Source organism: Leptosomus discolor, chromosome 1, assembly GCF_034619465.1.
Source record: "Leptosomus discolor isolate bLepDis1 chromosome 1, bLepDis1.hap2, whole genome shotgun sequence".
NCBI lineage: Eukaryota > Metazoa > Chordata > Aves > Leptosomiformes > Leptosomidae > Leptosomus > Leptosomus discolor.
The window spans coordinates 4,134,843-4,155,307 of NC_141391.1; the positions used below are offsets into that span (position 1 = coordinate 4,134,843).

General features: G+C 46.9%; 1 protein-coding gene across 2 annotated transcripts in view; it reads right to left on the minus strand.

Moving 5' to 3' along the window:
- Nucleotides 1-630: 630 nt before the first annotated feature.
- INTS4 (integrator complex subunit 4) overlaps nt 631-20,465 on the minus strand; it is a 36,210-nt gene continuing 16,375 nt past the window's right edge. For both annotated transcript variants that reach the window (XM_086481654.1, XM_086481653.1), the window contains exons 12-23: nt 20,242-20,384; nt 19,127-19,242; nt 17,024-17,157; nt 15,648-15,805; nt 12,683-12,776; nt 10,489-10,569; nt 7,880-8,010; nt 7,248-7,307; nt 4,825-4,984; nt 4,370-4,513; nt 3,512-3,632; nt 631-1,261 (exon numbers count right to left, since the gene is read on the minus strand). In XM_086481654.1, coding sequence (XP_086337780.1) covers nt 1,068-1,261; nt 3,512-3,632; nt 4,370-4,513; nt 4,825-4,984; nt 7,248-7,307; nt 7,880-8,010; nt 10,489-10,569; nt 12,683-12,776; nt 15,648-15,805; nt 17,024-17,157; nt 19,127-19,242; nt 20,242-20,384 — 1,536 coding nt within the window. In that variant the 3' untranslated portion in view covers nt 631-1,067. The remainder of the gene's footprint in view (nt 1,262-3,511; nt 3,633-4,369; nt 4,514-4,824; nt 4,985-7,247; nt 7,308-7,879; nt 8,011-10,488; nt 10,570-12,682; nt 12,777-15,647; nt 15,806-17,023; nt 17,158-19,126; nt 19,243-20,241; nt 20,385-20,465) is intronic.

Genomic DNA, 20,465 nt, shown 5'->3' on the forward strand with positions numbered 1-20,465 from the left:
TGAGGGCGCGTTTGGCTACTTCAGCTGATCCGAAAGACTTTGGTTGCCAAGGCTGCTGCTGAATTGAAAACCGAAACAGGTTTTCTCGTCACAGCGAGACTGGTTCAGGCCAAGATCACCACGCAGAAACGGATTCGGTGGGGTTAGTCATTTTCTGAGCCCTGGTATTGAACTGCGTTGTTCCCAAAGACACAGAAATGTGCCACAGGAGGGCGGGATTACAACTCCGAGAGCGGTACGTTTGACTCCATTTTATGGAAACAAAAGCAGTAACGCACTGTTTTGTTGCTCTGACTCAACTGAACTCCCATGTCCTGCTAACTCAAGTTCTGCTGCTTGCACCGACAGGTTCCTCCTCCCCCCCCACCACAATAGGAACAACCTGTGCCCTCCCCAAAACCGTACCAGCTTCCGTCCAGCTGTACAGGATGCAGAATCACTCAGGATTTAGCCTACGGCAATTGGCAGTTCCTACACAAGAACATTCGCTTTGGAACTTTAGAATATATACACATGGGTTTTTTTTTCCACTAAGAATTTAGGTATCAATGCACAAATGCAAGTTTTAGACATACAAAACAAAAACCCCACCCAAATCCCAACAACCCCCCCCCCCCCAAACCCCTGAACTCCTTAGCTTCGCTTCAGAGCACTGTAAAAATAACACGGATTTACGTGCCTAAGCATTTACATAGTAAATACCTTACTAAATACACAGCAGAAAACCTAGAGGCCTCGAAGAGAACCTTTTGATACATGAAACCAGAAGATGGGGCCCAATGAAATGACTACCGAAATGCTGACTGAGAACTGCCTTCGTTTGGTTGATTTCATATAGAAACGCCCGCATTTTCTTGAAACTCCGCTTAACTAGCTGAGTAACTCCTGTATTGGCCTATCTGCTTCTTATCAGAGGAGACCAATCGTTCTTCAGCAGCTTTAGTTCTACGGCTGACTTTTTTAATGCAAATATAAACCCCTTTTGGTTTGGTTCACTACCTCGGGACACTGTCTCGTTTTCACGTGACCCAGCAACCCCATAAATACATTTCTTTTCGCGCCAGGCTTCACCGTCTGGCCGGTTTGGGCATTATATAAACTTTGACGGGTTTGCTGAAGGGTATGGTCCCCTCGATGCCGTTTTCAGATTGCGGGAGAGCCTCCAAGCTCTCGCTCCAGGCAGCTTTAGGAAGTTTAGCAGACGCCTTGCTCCTGTTGGAATTGTAGGCCAGCAGCAACCGCACTTCAATCTGACATGGCTCTGCAGAGAAAAACAACAACCAGAACAACCCAAACATGACTGTCCATCGCACAGCAGAACTAAGCACCGTTTTAGATTCTCACACACACACACACACTTGGTCAGAGCTTAAAAAGAGAATCCCATGCCTAACTCAAAAATAGCAACCTTCAAAAATAACTGTTAAAAGTAACTCCAACCAAGTCATAATAAAATCATAAAAGACCATCGAACTAGCAGGTCTTGCTACCTCTATTTTTATGGCAGGATCAAATAAATCCAGATGCTGTCTGGTAAGACTCACAGCACAGGCGATTACTTGAAGATTCTCTTCTGCTGGAGGTTTTGAAACTGCACGACAGCCTTTCCCCCCTCTTTTACCATCTCAGCAGCTACACAGCTATTCCCAATACTGCCCATCAGGTGATTTCACTTTGTTCTTCTCCCAGTGGTCATAACGAAAACAGGCTTTTGGTCTACATAGGACTCTGAGCAGCATGCTGGACTAGATCCCCATCAAAATCTTCCTTTCTAGACTGAAAAACACAATTCCTCTAGGTTTTCTGTATGGACTTGTACTGGGTTTGGCTAGCATAAAGTTAGTTTTCCCTCAGAGTAGCTTGTACGGTGCAACATTTTGGATTTGTGACCAAAACGGTGTTGATAACACAGGGACGTTTTAGCTATTGCTGAGCAGTGCAAGACCTACCAGTTTTCTCGCTTCTGCCCTTCTGATTCTCTTCCCCATCCCACCAGGGCAGGGAGTGAGTGAGCACCAGGTGGGTGGTGGGTGGGGGCTTAACTGTATACCAGGGTTAACCCACAACAGGACCAGTTACTGAAACCCAAACAAAACCTACTGAAACCCACATAATTTTAAGGTGGGATGCCCAGAACGGCAGTGGTCCTGCAGCCGAGCCATCAACCGCACCAGAGAATGCAAGAAATAACCTTTTCCCACCGTTACCCCGCGGTTCCGCTAACGCCCCCGTGAGATTCACCTTTTCCGAGTCCTTTGTATTTGGGCATTCTCCTTCCTAAGCACACACCTTTTACTGGCTTTCAGTAAGTTTAATTGTCTTGAAGTAAGGCAATGTCTCCATTTTGAATTCTGACCCTGCTTTTCCTGAACCCTTCCCAGCTTAAGTGTCCTCCCCACGTTTTAGATGCCCAAGTGCCAGTGTCGAAGTTAACAGTTAAAGTAACTGCTAGGGGAGACACCGAACAGCATCCCTCAGGGCCATATTTCAAATGCCTTTCCAGTGAACGCTGCAGAAGCAGAAATAAAGGCTGGATTCAGGTCCCTCTGATACACGATGAACCTTTAAATCCAGGTACTTCCAGTCATAGAAACAATACCTTTTTTTTTTTTTTTTTCCTTCTCCAAAACAAAACAAAGGTAGAAGGATGAACAAATACCCCATGGAAATGCTATATAAGGAGGAGTATGTGAAAAAACATGGCACTAAACAAAACTCTGTTGGTTTAAAAAAAAAAAAAAAAACAATCACCAAATCCTATCAATAACTGTTCAGAAAAAAAGCCACAACTGAATAAATGTGAAGGGATTAAAATAAACCAGGACAAAGGCAGCTGTGAACAAATATTCTCTGCTGGTTTTGTCTGAAGTCCACAAGCCAATTGCTGCGGCACTTTCCCAGGGAAGCGTGAAGGCCAGCTGAGACTGAACGTGAATCCTGGAGTCCCGTAATCCATCAGAGGTAAAGGGTGGGTTTTTTTTTTTAGGGCATTAAAAGGGTGAAAGTTTAATCAGCAGCAAAACTGTGCTGTTGAGCACACACAGCTCCAAAGGCCCTGCTCAAATACCTGTCAGACCCAACCCGATGAATTCCGGGGAGCGCACCCACCACGACTCCCTGCCTTTACAGGAGGAGGCAGGCCCGCCTCCTCCAACTGACCTTGCTCCGCACAGCAACGGGTGACCTCCCCTTGAAGACAGACCCCCCCCACGGAAGGGCTCCCAGTGCCCCCAGCACCTCCTCTCCCATGACACCAGCCCCTCTCGTCACCGGCGGAGCGGGAGCGCCCCAACAACCCGGGAGACGGAACTGCTGGAAGGCTGCGAGGCCAGAAATCTGAGCGATGCCAAGGGAAGCACCAGCAACAGCTGCAGACTGCAGGATCCTCAACCCCCCCCAGGACTGTGGGCACGTACGTCTTGCGTGCAGGAGACCGGGATCAAGCAAGACGTGCTCTTATCTTAGAAGAGTGCAGCAACACCATCGCGTGAGCTCGTGTCACCAACGTTACCTGTCCAGGCGGTGTGCGAGAGGTACACCTGCGTTATCAGCCTGTGCCTGCCAGGACCAGGATTTCGAAAGTCTGCTGGTTTAGGATGGATTATTTGGGCTTGTCCATCTGGATACAACACCTATCGGGGGAGGGGAAAAAAAAAAAAAAGGAAAGGAAACAACGGAATGACAACCGGCCTGGGGATTTGCACAGTGTGCGTTATTTTGGTGGTTTCTGTTTGAGCTGGGAGGCAGGAAGGCGTGTTTTATCTCGGAGTCAGCTGCCCTAGATTTAACAGCCCCACACTGGCCATTCAGACCCACAGCAGAGGGGGGGAACCGTCCCCTGACATCAGCGCCTTTGCATTGTAAGCAGAGGTTTCATCTCTTTGTTACGCAGCGAACTTGCCTCTTTTACTTGGCATGGTACCACACCCCCCTCCTCAGCTGCATCTGAAACCAGCGATGCAGCAGCAGCAGGAAGAGAGTTAAGCTGTAAATACAGAGGGCCGAGAGCCTGCATGCTTCTGTACCGTTCAGAGCAGCTGCTTCTGCTCCTCCTCCTCCCACTACACAAGCTGGGAGTTCACCAGCATTGATTTGGGCTCATGTCCCTAACACGCCCAGTGCATGTGAAAGCGCTGTGTGGGGCACAGCACGGCATCAGAGAGCTCCAAGCGAACTCTCAGGAACTGGATGCAAGTCAACCCAGCGCTGTATATACAAGCCAGTTTCTGAATGTGTGGCTAAAAGACAGAAATCCAACACCATTGCCAATGAAGCACACAATTATTTGCAATTTAGACTCATTAACATCCTTAAACAACCCCCCTGTAAGACACAACCTTGTTTGCATTTATTTCAAGCGCCTGCTCACCTGGACTTTCACAGTTCCCTGGGGATCCTGCACGTGTTCCAGAGTTGCATCAACATCCAGTGCCACCACCAACCCCGACGTGAACCTCAGAGGATTATCAGACTCACCAGTAGGCTCAATGATATTGGCAGTAGCTCTGTGGAGCTATCAGGACAAAGCGGTTGGCAGAAATAAGGCGGGGGGAGAAGGAAGAAAGAGAGAGAGACAATCAATTACTGTTCTTAATGGAGATATTGTGCATGAACTTTGGATTTTTCTAGATGCTGCCTGGAATTTTAAGTCTTCTCTATTTTTAGCAGTAGTCCTGAAGATGCTAGGTAAGAAGAAGAAAGCTTTTGAAGAAATATCACTTGGGACTGACCAAAAACCTGAATCCTAAAAGCTTCATGGTAGATTAGGAACTAGTCAAATAGGATAAAAGGATACTGCATTTTAATTCTCTGTGTTAAACTGACCTGCTCTGGAAGAGGAAGGTGGAGGAAGGTGCTTTGTCGCAGTGTTGTCTGAAGAATCTTGACCACTTCCGAAGGCTTGGAGGTCACAAGTCTGGGCATTAAGTCCAGCAATTTATCTACAAAACTGCCTTGCATATGGGGGAGCTCAGAGATGAAACATCTGTGGTAAGAGTAAATTGAAAAGCAAATACTTTCTTCAGCGTTTTCAGCAGTGTTGTTATTTTCAGCCAAGCTACTTAATCCTTCTATTTAGTTGCAACGACAGAATTAGACGTGCAGATTCTTCTTCTGGTGCACGTCTCGTACATAAGATAACGATTATTTTGGCGAGCTGTGCTGGGCCGTAGTTGTGCTCAGATGGACAACATCAAGGGCTATGCAGATCTCACTTCTCAGGCCCTTCAGCAATACAGAGCCTAACGGGCAAAGCAGTGTAGATTCACAAAAAAGGAGCTAGAACTGCTGGGGTGCCCATCAACCACACGTTACTGGGAAGCAGAGCGGATACTGCAGGGATTTGTCCGCTCGGACTGCACGGGCAGCTGTAATGCGATATAAGAGCGCCAGTTCAATGAGGCTACGGGCAATTCCAGCACTCTGCATCCAGCCTCAGTGTCTCCACAAAGAAACTCAGCTGGATGAAGGAGCCATTCCTGGTATTATTTAATAATGTATTATTACATCTGCGGAGTGAAATTGTAATGGTGAACGACAACCAGTAGGGAAAAAAGCCCCCAAAAAACATAAAAGAGCTCATTCTAGAGGTCAAGAACAGAGAATAGAATCCGTTCCGCTTGGGACAACAGCCTCTCACAAGAAGAGCATTTCATAGAATCCTAGAAGAGTCTGGGTTGGAAGGGACCTTAAAGACCATCCAGTCCAACCCCCTGCCATGGGCAGGGACACCTTCCACCAGACCAGGTTGCTCCAAGCCCCATCCAACCTGGCCTTGAGCACTGCCAGGGAGGGGGCAGCCACAGCTGCTCTGGGCAGCCTGTGCCAGTGCCTCACCACCCTCACTTGTTCTTTATACAGAAGTAAAATTGGGCCGCTACCCCCATCCCTGCATGCAGAAGATGCTTCACTGAGTCACTGCTGGCTTATCTGTCATTATCAGCAACATTCCTGCGGTGTTTAGCAACACGGTTTTGTAAGTCTAGTAAATATTTGTGCAATTTGGTTTTAAAAAAAAAAATGCACTCTTTCTGTAGGTGAACAGCCTCTGAAACAACAGGCTCTCCTCCCTCCTTGTCAAGTTCGGTGTCGCACTGCATCTTCACCCACAGTTGAGTCTATAAAGCCTGGACAGGAACACCCAGACATGCCCAAAACAGCTTCAGGTCCTAAAGCCCTAGAAGTGCGATGGTTTTCAGGATCCTGGTGGTGCTCTATGGGGGCTCATAATCCAGAAACGGAAGCCTCTACCACCAGCTTGGCAAGGGTGGAGAAAAATCATGTTCTCCTCTGTACGTGCCAAGAGGGCTACGCAGGAATACGCATCCTTGTGCTCCTATGACTGCTGCTACAGAGACAGCAAATCTCAGCTACTCTGTGGTGGGATGCACCTAAAATCTGGCACGCTGAGGCTGTGCAACCTAGACCGGGGATCTCACATATCTAAGCAGTTATAGGTGACCTTACAGCCAACTGACAAGCTCTGCCATCACCCAGACTCCCTTTGTGGAATTCATCAGGAGTCGCATTCCTGAGAAAAAGTGATGAGTTTTGCTGATCCTGAGACTCGGTGTGAAGAAGATACAAAGCAAATGAACAGTTTAGTCATCACCTACCAAACAAGCTGAGCACCAGGGAACGGGTAGATTTGGCTCCCTGTCTCATCACTTAACAGCCACAACTGCCAAGCACATGGACCACTGATAAATGGGAATTTAATCAGAACTAGAGAGGGAATTCTGCTCAGCCAACTCTGGAAACCTGGGCTAGCTATCCAACTCCCTTCAGAGTCGGTGGAAAAAACCTGGGCACCCCGAACCGACCTGTTTTAGACATCTAGATTAGGAGAAGGTGAAAGAAGCACCTCTCCAATGAGAGGAGAGCTGGGTGGGTGCTTCAGAAGCGGTGGTTTACAGAGCAAATGTCAACACCTGGGGGAGATGATTTCCCACCCTGAGCATGTCGACTGCTCACTCTCTCATTTACAATTTAGAAATGTGTAATAAAGAAAAGGAAAATTCCCTTTTTTCTTTTTTTCTTCATACTCCCAGGAAAGCTCTTCCCTTGATCCCACACATAGACAGACATTTACTTCTTGCTTTATCATCACCTCATGACAGCAGTCCCCGCTGCAGGACAGCAACAAGGAAAGGGAGGTGCAAAGAGATAAAGAACAAATGGAATATTCCCTGATGACAACGGTGGGGGAACCTTCTAACATAAAGTGAAGAAGCAACGGAGTTTCTCACCTCTGAAAGGAATCTACTTCCTGGAGGAATTTTTCACACATCCCAAAAAGGGGTTCCACTCTGTAATGAAGATAACATTCCTTGGTTTAGTTTTAAATAAAGAAAACTGGCTCTATGGCTATAAGCATTTAGGTGTTTTGGAATCCAGCTCAAGCTCCTAAAAATGACAAGATCTTACAATTTGGAGGCCAGAAAGATGTTCCCCACAAGAGAAAAAAATAAAACCTGCCACCTCCCTCCCCATATCCATATCCCCCTCCCACAAAAAACTATTTGCATAAGGCAGGAATCAAATTCCCAAAACCACTGTGAGAAAATACTGACTTTCCACCTATAAACCAAGAGGTTAAAAGGCAAATATATTATGAACCTCTACGGCAACCCACTAAACTGATGGCAACAAACCCGAAGCAAAAGCAGACACACGAGGGTACGAACCACTTTGCTCTAACTCCACCAAACGAAGTTCTAATCCTACGACCACCCCCTTTTAGCAAATGGCCGTTGGCACGCTGGGACGTTCCGTGTGGCTAATTTATCCTTGCTGGGTTTTTTTTTTTTGAAAATCAAAGCTGAAGGAGACTAAGCTTACAGGTAACCCGAGGATGATCCTTCTCCCAGGTCAGCCTTACCCTCTAGTGGTACGTGCAGTCACTATCAGCTGCAGCGCCTTCGCCTGCAGCCTCATGTGGTGAATAATGACCACTTGTCTACTTTCCACGCCGCTGTACATGAACTCCATTTTATAAGTTTCTTCCAAGATCTGTCGGACAGGGGTAACAAGCCATCAGACTCAGTTAAACTCTCGCACAAGCACGGCCACAAGATTCTGGCATTTTCCCCTCGTACTGATGAGCGCATTAATCCACGAGCCTCATTCTTTTGGTGAGATTCTTCACGGCATAAAGCGGCACCTAATACTGAAAGGTTATCTTGGCTACACTAAAGAAGAAATTCATGAAACTGGGCCTCAAATCCAGCACTCCCTCCCTCGGCACTCTATCTTTTGACATTGCATGTTAAATTCCTAGGGGTAGAGCGCTCACCGACTCCCCCTGGCTACTCTGGAATACAAAGCGTGAGCGGCACAAGAGGGCAGCCTCAGAGGTCCTGCTCGGGTTTACGTTTTTTGGGAGCTAGATTTGGCAAAGTTCTCTCGGAAACAACTTTACATTCGACAACGCTTCACGTACCGCAGCTGACGATGGGAACTATCACAAGATAAGCAGCATTCTGGGTTAATTTAGATACATGGCTACAAGCTTAGACACCACATTGCACAGTTTTACTCGTCGTATTTTATCTGTCAGGGCTTAAGCAGACAAGAGAAGTGCTCAAATCAATACAGCTGAGTTCACTATGACTGTATGGAAGTCAAGAACTCACAAGCTATTGAATAGGAAATATTCCCTCGCCTTGCACTGACGGGAAGTGATCTACATTCACAATCACAACAGATAAAACTTCCCAGGGGGTTCACATGCTACTGAGAAGGGCACCCAAGACAGGCAGTTCAATTAGAGAAGACTTAAAAAGCTGATAGGCTTTTGTTTCTACTCATCCCTGGGGACGGCTGTCAACGGCACCGAAGGTTTTGACGCACAGCAGTACCTGCCTCTTATTACATCTTAATTAACGGAAGACTCAAAACGTCAGCGCCGTTTCCCAGCAGATCTATGAACTTGCCTTTGCCCCAGATTTGTTTCTGGATTATTTAATACCTTGCTTTCTCCTTCTCCTTTTCTGAGGGCTCAGCTTCAGCTTTAGCAGGATCAGATCATTTAGACATCCCAGAATCAGAATACCTCAGGTTAGATGGGACCTCCAGAGGTCATCTAGCCGGGTGCCCTGCTCAGAGCAGCTCTAATTAGAGGCAGTTACTCGGGGCCACATCAAATTGTGAACGCTTCCAAGGATGGAGATTGCCCCCACCTCTCTGGGCAACCTGCCACAGTATTTAACCATCCTTACGGTAAATTTTCCCCCTCTTATACCTAATCAGAATTTCTCACATTCCAGCTTGGGTCCATTGCCCAGAGCAGTCTGGCTCCGTCTCACCTATATCCTACAATAAGGCAGTGGTAGACAGCAGTAAATCCACCCTGAAGCCTTCCTCTTCTCCAGGTTGGACAAGCCCAGTTCCCTCAGCCTCTCCTTGCAGGGAATGTGCTCCAGCCCCCGACCAACCTCAGTGGCCCCGTGCTGAACCTGCACCAATTTGTCAGCATTTTTCTTCTACTGGGGAGCCCAAAACACAACACAGCCCTCCAGATGTGATCTCCCCGGAGCTGAACAGAGAGGAACCATCACTTCCCCAGGCCTGCTGCTCTGCTCTTGCTAAGACAGCCCAGGATGCGGCTGACCTTCTTTACTGCCTCGTGTTCAATGGGTTGTCCACCACGATCCCCACACACAACGTCACGAGGTTCCTGTCATCCCAGTTCCCCAGCCTGAACAGCAGCCAGGCCCTCCAGCGTATCCACTGGCTCCTCAACTGGGAGGAGCCTTATCACCCACTTATTCATCCAGAAACCTGCCAGTTTGGTGAAAAGGAAGTGACAGGAGACTGCACCAAGGGCTTTGCTCAAGTCAAGAGAGAGAGCATCCACTGCCCTCCCCTTGCTCACAGTGAGCCCCAGTCCCCTCATCGCAGAGAGCAATGACGTTGGTCAGGCATAATTAGCCCTTGGGAAAGGCACTTTGGCTCTTCCCAATCACCTTGTCAACCTTTACTCGTTTAGAAACAGCTTTCAGAATCACAGAATCGTTTAGGTTTAAGATCATCGAGTCCAACCATTAACCCAGCACCGCCAAGGCCACCACTAAACCGTGTCCCCAAGCACCACATCCACACGTCTGTTGAACACCTCCAGGGATGGTGACGCCACCACCTCCCTGGGCAGCCTGTTCCAATGCCTGACAACCCTTTCAGTGAAGAAATTTAAGAGGATTTGGACCACAACCTTCCCCAGGAATGAGGTGAGGCCAAGCAGCCCACAGTTTTCTAACCCTTCTTTCTTGCTCTTGGGTGCGATGTTTGCCTTTTTACAGTTGTCACAAACCTCCCCCCCTTGCCACTCATCTTTTGAAGATGAAAGAAATCACTCCACTTTGGGAAACTAAGATTTCCTCGGACAGACTACGGCAGTGGAAGGTCAGCAGTGTGTTATTGTTGCACGGCCAAGGAAGGGCTCGTAACCGAGGACTCGCCTCCACGCAGACCCAGCGGCTTCCACCTCACCTGTTTTGCTGCAGCAGATGCTAACGCGTTCTGTTTCAGGTACAGAGGAGCTGCCACGTTCCACAGCTTCTCCTGCAAGGCCTACAGAAGAAAACCATGAAATGACAGTAAATACCCAGTCCAGTCTGATTACTATAACGCTGCACTAGATGGGCCTGGGAGCAGGGAGGATGCCCTGTGTCTCAGCTGTACACCACCAGGCTGGGTGAAAAAGCAGGCCAGAGTTTTCTTTCATGCTTTTAAATACAATGTGGGGAACCAAGGCCTACAAAACATGTACTATTTATAAATACACAGAGGTACCTACACAACTGTAAAATATAAAACAGAAGTTGAGAATTATATTAACAAAGCTATGAATTAAGAGACTGGCTGAGCCAAGCTCTTCAGTGCTTTTTAAAGGAGAACTTTAGGCAGAACAAAGTCACTTGGTAGAAAAAACAATCGCCTGCTGCTTTATCACCTCCCTGAGAACAAGACCAGGGCAATCTCAGATTGCAGGCAAAAAGTGGAAACAACAACAACTGTCCCCAGAAACACACCTACACAGTCAACTTTTCCTGTTGACAGTCTCTGCTCCACCTCAGATCCTGGAGTTACTATAAATACCGAGTGTAAACCAGCTACTGATATTCACACACAAAAAAAAAAGCCCAACACCCAACCACACCCTATTTGCTTCTTCGTTTATGTTTAGAAAAAATTGGGAAAGCTTGACTGGATTAGTTGTATCCCTACCTCCTTTCTGAAGCTGCCTGTCCGTAGATATAGCTACACACAAAGCTTGCTGTGGCCAGCGTTCAAGAACAGACAGACCACATCCTTCTCCTAGGCTGGCCCCAGAATCCCAGCTAACCACCCCTAAAATCACAGGGTATGTAGAAGCTTTAAAGGTCTGAAACCTTTTGAGCCTCAAGAGGCTGGGAAATAAAGATACTTTCCCCCCCCCCCCCAACAGCTGTTGGGGAAAGAAGCAATTGGAAAGAAATCTACTGAAAAGGGCTGCTCTGCCATTTGGCTTCTCTCTGCCATATAAGAGTTTCTAAGGGCACGATATTCCGAGTCACTTCTCATTTCGGCCCCATCGCTGGCTCCTCTGCATCACCGATGCACTGGCTGTTCTACAGCTCGAGCCGAGGGTGGCTGACACGGCCTTTACCCGCCTCTTCCAAACAGAGCCCTCCTCTTCGCCAGGCACGCCAACCATCTGGCTCACTCCAGTCCAGCCCTGGAGAAGGGCAACAAAGCCACCTCCAAATGCTGGTCCTCTGCCTGGGCAGCGCATTGCGCTTTGGCAAAGGTTTGGGATTTAGCCAGGATGGTACCGAACCGCTCCTCTAAACACCTTCTTCGGGTGACAGATGTATCCCCAGGACTGGAGGGCTGCCGTGAGAGATGCTAACTGGCAGCTCTGCATTTAGCAAAGAAACCAAAATCTCCTCGTGGCTTTACATAACAAAGCTTTTACTGAGACCCTTTCTGGAAACCCGTGGGTCGCTTGCTTTAGTTCTTGCTTTACAAGTGCGTAAGTTACATTCCAACACCCCAAGAATGCCAGGAGACTAACTTAAATACTACTGTCAGCTTATAGCTGGAGAAGGGAAGCAAAAAAATTCGTCCCTGTTTACAGCAAGAAGCTCACTTGGAAAAGGGTTGCTGCCACGGTGTCAAAGGAACCACCTCATCTGCTAACACCAAACTGACAGATCATTTCAGCACTGCAGAAGAAAGCACGACTGATATTTTGCTCAGTCAAGTCTAAAGAATCGGCACTGGCGCCAAAAAAGCTGCCTACAAAACACTGGCTACGAAAATTCCACTTATAGCAGCGATTTAGCAAAGAGGATTCCAGTGGCCACTAGCAGAGAAAAGTTACTCTCCTAACACAAAAGGCTACAGAGTAATTGCCTCCACTGTGATTTCTGTCTGAAAATAAACCCTGCCCTGGCAAAATGCACGAGAACCAACCTAAGCCCTAGGTACAACTGCAGAGATCTGCACTGCCGTGCTCCCTGGCAAAGAGACTGCGTAAATCACTTGCCACAGAAGGGAAGCAGGAGTATCAGAAATCCGCGGAACGTGCGCTTTCATCACACCTCAGTTTTCAGCACGAACACCAAAACGTGAAATCACCCCCGTGATGGACTGGGGGCCTTTTTGAAGGAAAGCCCAAAAACCACAGATGAAGCCAAACCTTGATGAGGAGCAGCTGACACTGGAGGTAAGTTGCAGTGAAATCGGCCATCCCTGCCAGCTCCGACTGCAGCTCTCCGAGCCTCTGAAGATCACTGAAGCATGTGGGGAGAAAAAAAAAAGAAAAAAAACAAGGTTGAGGCAGCAAGCAGGTTAATCTAAACGCCCTCAGAGCGCAGCGACAGCAATAACGAAGCCCAACTATTCCTGCCTCTTGCCTTTTCTCATCCTTGGAGTAAGGAGCAGAAGCGGCAGCAGAAGATGCACTACAAAAGAGTTGGCACCTCGGGACCTGGCATCTCCTCTCTTCCTGGAGGCTGACAGTGGTGGAAACACCAAGTCTGTCAACCCGCATGACTCCGCAGCCCTGCGGGAACCACAGAGCGCAGCAGTTCCAGATTCAACTTGAAGCACTCCAGACTTCTGCAGCAGCTAATAACGACCCCCTTGTGGTACCCTGCTGGGAAACCTGACTATTCACGTTGGCCAAGAAAGGTTGTTTGGAACACGTCAGCCTCAAGCAACCAAGCATATCTGAAATAGAGCTGCCTTTTTAAACCGAGCTGAACCCTGATGTACTGGTGTTTGCCCAACTAGCTGCTGTGTGTTGTCTGGTGCGAGCACTTCTTGTGATTCATACGGCAACAGAAGCAGCTTTCAACTCGACAGGAAAAAATATGACAGTTAACGGAACCTAAAAAGGCTTTAATTCTCTACTCCTAGACATGTTTTGAAATCAAAAGTGTATATTAAGAAAACAAAACTCATTTTTTGTTACTGAACTGAAAATAACATGGATTCAACACGCCTGTTCTTCTCTGCATTTTTCTTTGATCCAAAGCGTACTAAAATTGTCACCCTACTTCCACGTTTCCTACTGTATTATTAAAGAGTAGTTTTTCTTCAGCCGACCCTTTCCTTTTGTTCATTTATCTTTGCATTTACGATGCAATTCTGAAACTTCAGCTCTGCCAAACCAGAAGGCTGCTGAGCGCTGACACATTCAAAAAAAAACCCCATGAGACTATCTGTATAATTTGCAGCCAAAGAAAATCCCTCCTAAGCAGAAGGGCTGCGCCTTCCTCCAGCGCAACAACAGCGGAGGCAGCCTGAGCTGTAGGTTGTGACTCTGTTTTCATCTTCATTCATCCAGGGAGCAGAGGAGACTCCTGGGTGCTTAATTCCCCTGTCATACTTAACGCATCACAACACACTAGCAGGGAACAGGGCGTCACCTCTCAGCTAACAGAAAGGCAGATATTCCATTCCCCAGTCCTCTACAGTTCCCAACTCCCCTAATTCTGTCGCCTTACAAATCTTAAGCGGATTTCAACATCCCTGCAAAGACAAAACAAAATTCCTGGTGTATAGATGGAGAAACTGAACCACAAAGACCGATTTGCTAAGAAGCCTGTCTTAAGAGTTTCAGCTGCAGAGCCTGGGGGAAGAGCGTGGTTGGGAATGTAAGTCCCAACTAGACACCCGCTCCACGAGGTCGGCTCTGCTTCCCTCGGTGACAATAACGGTCAAGGAGGAGGGAGTTACGTCCCCCCGCAGAACCCGCTGCTGTGAGCTTCATCTATCCCTCTCCTCTCAGCAGCCAAACTGTCGGTGCAGGAAACTCGCGCCCTCTGCCAAATAACCTTTAACACTGACTTTGGTTTTGTCTGAAATCCTCCCTTCTCTTCAGGGGGGGAAAAACAGCCGCTGGTTTAGTACGGTTCCTGGGTGGTGATCCCAGCAGGAAAAGCGCCCGGCCAATAATTACCATCAACTCCAAAGCAGTAAAGGACAGTCATGCTTTGGAGTTACGCACGCAGCCACCTCCGACACGATCCCTACGCTCCCAATCAAAACCACTCCCAGCCTGCAAGGTTTCCAGACCTTCGTTGTGCCTGTAGGACTCTGGATGCTCTGCCAAGAGGTTACCTGTCTCAAGCATTTAGTGCATCACATGCTTTGAGGCTTCGTTTTAGGCTGTGCACATAGTTTCAAAACAGCTGAAGACAAACCACACCGTTTTCACAGTTGGGTTTTCAGCGAGGAACTCTGCAGGCGAGGGTGAAAGATTTGCAGCTACACATACAGAAAAGGCAGCTGTTTTGGGGGAAGGAAGAGAATAAAGCTTTTGGTATGCCATACTCCAAAGGAAGCATTTTAGAATGTTCTTCCCACTCTCAAAATACGGCTCTTTTCCTTTTTCTAAGGAAAGGAATCGCATTGAGACACTTTTCAAGGGTTTTCTTTCTGTAAATCAGTCCAGAGGTGAAATGGAAGATGCAGCATCAAACCCACATTCGGACATCATCCTGTACACCCTGATCTATACAACAGCAGACAGCAACACACAACAACACTGTCTGTTCCAGGAAAATCTCTCTCTGATTTTCAAACTGATGAAGAATGGTGAAGTCTTTTATAAGTGTGTGACCGGTGACAAAAACGCAACAAAGCGCCAGAAGCGGGTCCCCTCCGGCTGAACGAGAGACCACAGCACTTGGGAATTCGAAGAGCAAAGGGGACAAGCTCTCTTTTCACAAAAACGAGACCAAAACACTCTGCACACATACATTAAAAACAATATGATCAAAATGAGGGACTCTTACAGGGACAAAGAGCTAAGAACAACACAAAAGGCTGTTATCCATAAAAACTGAAAGTGTATTTTTTTCCCACAAGCGAACAGTCCAAGAAGAGCACCCTCACCTGACTCTTACCATGCTCTGAAGAGATGTCCCTCCAAAACAAACACTGATTATTCACCGGGGCAGAACCAGAGCTGAGACCATCAGTTTGATTTCAAACAGGCTGTGCCTGCTCCTTCACCGCAGCCTCTCTAGGAGGCGGCTCAGACGAAGCGCCCGACAGCAGAGTCCGACGCCCACACTCAGAAGCAAAGCATCCGCTTCAGAGAAACTGGGAATCCCAACCCATCTTCCCAGGAACGGGTCAGCTTGCAGCCTTACCGGATGGTGAATTCCAGCAGCTCCTGTATGCCCTGCGGGTCGAGGTGCTGAAGGTTGTAAACCCTCTCCAGGCTCTGATGCAAGAACTGCTGGGAAGGATCTTCGTGTGGTGTTATACTGGGAGAGACAGGGGAGGACACCAGCTTTCTACCTGGCAACTGGGCAAGAAGAAACACAACAAAACAAAAAAAAACAAGAGAAAAGTCGAACACAAGTAACAACATTGCAAAATGATGCTACATTATTTAAAAACTACCAACTGAGAGCTCCGATTTATTTCTCAAATTCAAAATTCATATCAAGGATTTCGAGTCTACATCTTTTAACCTTGTTAGTTTATACTCTCCATTTTATAATCCACTTGCAGCTAGAGATCTTCAGGTTAAACTTCAACATCTCTTTGAGGAAAACATCTTCCCTCATCTTCTATGAGGCTGTGAAGGCAAGGGAAGTCCAAGACCACACAAACCCCAATTCATTTTATGAGCTGTAATAAGACTTACGACCTACTGCAGCCCCACCTGTACCTCCATGCAGGAAAAACATGCTTCAAAGCAGCAGGAAACACATCTCACCCACGAGTAAACCATTTAGGTAGGACACAAGTCAAATGCTGGAAGATCTACAAAGGCTAAGCTCCCCTTCCCCACACACTCAGAGCTACAGAAAGCTCCCAGGAGTCCTGCCCTCCCAGTATTCTTCCCCAACCAGCAAACCATGTGCTATTCTCACTTGAGAGCAAGAATGTTGTTATTCTCCCCAAAATATTACAAAATCCATATTGTAACAATTTAGCAGAGCCACAGAGATGATGAAGGGGGTGGAACATCTCCCTTGTGAGGAAAGGCTGAGGGAGCTGGAGAAGAGGAGACTGAGGGGTGACCTCATCAATGGTTATAAACACGTAAAGGGTGAGTGTCAGGAGGATGGAGCCGGGCTCTTCTCGGTGATGGCCAGTGACAGGACAAGGGGCAACGGGTGCAAGCTGGAGCACAGGAGGTTCCACATTAACATAAGGGAAAACTTTTTCCCTGTGAGGGTGGCAGAGCACTGGAACAGGCTGCCCAGAGAGGTTGTGGAGTTTCCTTCTCTGGAGACATTCAAAACCCGCCTGGACGCGTTCCTGTGTGACCTACTCTAGGTGGTCCTGCTCTGGCAGGGGGGTTGGACTGGATGGTCTTTCGAGGTCCCTTCCAACCCCTGACATTCTGTGATATTTGTCTCTCCCTACTTAATGTACATTCCAATAGTCATTTGCCTGGTGCTTGGGAGAAAAAGCTTTTTGGAATCAAAGTGTTTCGCTCTGGCAGACAGGGAAGAGACCAGCAGTGTTCAGAACAGAGCGGTGAAGCGCGAACCAAAGCGGTTCAACTTACTCTTAGCGGAGGGACCAGATGAGAGAGACTGTCCCGAAGATAGGCGTAATGTCTGAAGGTGTGATCAGAGAACAGGGCGGGCATTGTTGGGCAACTTTTAGCAGCGTTAAAAATCAGAACCAGAACAGCAATGTCTATTGAAATGGATTGTTAAGGAAAAATAAACAACAGCAAGAAGAGCTCCTTGGGGATGGCAAGTTAAAACAACAAGAACTCAACAGCCCTTTCTTTGCTGGAGATGGTGTAGGAAGCTCTTTACAGCGGGAAAACGCTGAGCAAAACCCAGAGGGGCAGCTGTCTGAGCAGATGAAAACCAAGTATAAAGCACAAACATTTCAGGATGGGCCATATTGGAGGAAGGATGTTACTGCCAACATGGGATGGCTCAAGAGGCGACACAAAGGCTACGAGCCAGGGATGATACATGCAGAACATGCTCATTGGGTGGCGTTTCACTCCTCCTCAAAGCTTACACTGTGCTTACCAGTTTGGTACCCAAACACCACCTAAAAGTACACATTTACCCCCAGCTCTCTGAAAATTGCTGCGTTTCTTGTGATGCCCTGGAAACCATCCCCCTTACACAGGCTTAAAACATACTGAAGAATCAAACACAGGAAGATAATTCTGGCACAGAAAAACCATTTTGACAGTCTGAGAGCCAAAGAAATACAGCAGGTAGCCAAAGGCTTTAATTAGCTAGCCCAAAGGCTGGGGCACACCCCTACACTCACCTTAGGGTGACCTATCTGGACCAGAAGAGCATGAAAGGATCCCAATATGAAGCTTACGATCACCCAGGCTCTCGCCTGCACAGGGAAGAAGTAGGTTCAGCCACAGAAGGGACTGAACCCATGTCTCTCACCTCCTCAAAAACATCCTGCATCCACGGGGAGCCAAGCTTCCACTTAACAAACCAATTTCTCCTCTTTGCCCTAAACTCTTTCCAAATTTTTAGCTGAAGCTATTCAATTAATCTGATTCCAATTTCCCAAGTGCTTTAAATCAAACAAAACCATGTTTTTAATTAACAGTTTACACCGGAAACATACCATTCAGGTCTACCTTGTAGTTTCTGGCTCCCAGGCCTGCCTTTCCCAGAATTTATCTCCCTAAAATTTGGTGGCAAGTTACCTCCAGAACATTCTCCCAACTAACATTCTTTGGTTCAGGGCAGGAAGGTGCATTGAGCTAAACAACAGCTTTCCCCCCGCCTTGCAATGTTCCTGCAATTCTCATCTCATAGGACAAATTTACTCAAATTATTACCCAGCTACCTGATTCGGGATTAATCTCTCTCTCCACCTCGTTCTAGCCCTTTTCAGTTCTCACACAGTATTTATTTAATCTGTACAGAAGTTCTAGCTGATGGCCTGTGGCTGGTGAGACAAACAAGGAGTAGCTTCACAGAGGAAGAGAGTTGTTCCAGTCCAACCTCTCTCAGCATGCACCAGAAACAACATTACGTTCTGCAACCGCACAGAAGGGAAGCAAGGAGGATGACAAAGGAAAAATGGTATTTCGCATTCCCAAGGCACCTCCTGTTGTTAAGTATAATGTTATAACAATAACAGTTTGTATTCTAAAGCACTAGAAGAGCTGGCATTAATATAAGGATTTCTGATTTTGAATTATTTCAAAAAGATTACAAATTTATAGCGTTATGGGGATTCAGCCACTGCTGTACTAAGAGACGGTGCTGTTCTATGCACTGCACCCCAGTGAGGACAGCAGTTTTACCTACAAAGAAAACCACTCTTTGTATTTAAAAGTCCTCAAAAATCAGTGCAAACTAGACAAATGTTTTCACACCAAAGGACCCACCTGCAAAGCCTAAACCTTGACAAATACGCTTGACAAACAGATTATACATCACAGCGTAAAAAAAAGCCAATTATAGCCCATTGCTGTTTATGAAGATGGTTCCAGATAACAGTTATTCCATCACTTGCTGAGTAATAAAACCAAGTGGCAAAGGGATTCAGAAATAGCTACAGGATTGTCTGCTATAGTTCGAAATGGTTTAACACATGCGAGCATCAGGAAAACAGGGATAAAATCTATCACAGCCAGAACGACCAGCTGGCGTCATGAAAAAGATACAGGCTGGGTCATCCATGTCTGGTTCTGGAGTGTCAAAGAACGGATGTGTGCTCAGCAGCTCTGGGACTAACGGAAGCACCAGAGTGGGATGCCTGCTGCCCAAGAACTTCAAGCATCTGAAAAGATGGAAACATGTCTCAGTAAACACGTATGTTGCAAAATACGACATTTTAAAGCTTTATTGCTTTATGTTGTGGCGGCATTTTGAGGCATGGGTCAGCACCCAAATCCTACTGTCCAAGCCTACTGTCTCTTCACAGCTGAGTGTTTGCTTTAATATTTTATAGGATCCAAGAAAACTGAGAGGACAGCTGGAAAAAGCAAGCAGTAATAAAAATTGTTTATTTAAACTGTCCAAGAAATACCTAATACGTGGAGCTATACAACCCAAGAAAAGCTTTCACACTAAACACTGACAAATTAGTGTATCTATTTCTTCAGAAATAAAGGAGGGAGGAGGTAAAAACCCAACCAAACAACAACCCAAAAACCCCAAGCTCCAAAACCAACATAAGACCATACTGGAAGACAAAGCAGACTAAAAGTGTTTTCAGTAATACCCAAGAATTTCATCTCAAGCCATGTGTGCGTGCTGGAGCATCACCTCCTTTGGTGCTTCCATTAAACAACCCAAAAACCCCACACAAACGTTCATTCTTTTTGCTCAGACAGAAAAAGCCCCTCCAACCAAAGCCACGCAGTCAACCCACTTGTCATGACCGACATAACCAACGGCTAATAAATATTACCATTAAAGGCAATGTCAAGCAAGCCCAAAACATCAGTTGCATAGAAGAGATGAGGTTTTAAACCGAAGGTCGAGTTCACCTTTTCTGGAAATGCTTCGACTGCTGGTAACAGAGGGCTGCTGCTGGGAGTGGTCCATCGGTTCCAGATTCCCAGTACAAGCGTCAACAAGCAAGAACAACCGAGTTTTCTACACCAGTCACGAGCACGTACAATGCTCAGTGTAGCCACTATTCCAAGTATATACAGAACAACAGGACTGTACACCTGCTACACCACCTTAGCTAGCTCAATATTTGCCAATGCCTCAGTTAACCAAAAAAGAACAGGAAGACAAGTAGACATAGAAGGACACCAAACACACTCACTTCCATATGGATTCTCTGTCTGTGGGATACTTAGTGAGGTTTTTCAGCAGCTCCACCAGTGCCAGATGGATGCCTTCTTTTGTCGAGACGTTGGTGCAACACAACAGTTCATGAAGCGCTTCCCGAATGTCCCTTGAAGAATCCTAAAAAAAAAAAAAAACCAAAAACCAACCAACCAAACAACAAACCAACCAAAACCCAACCCTGACGCCTTTGAGTGCTGA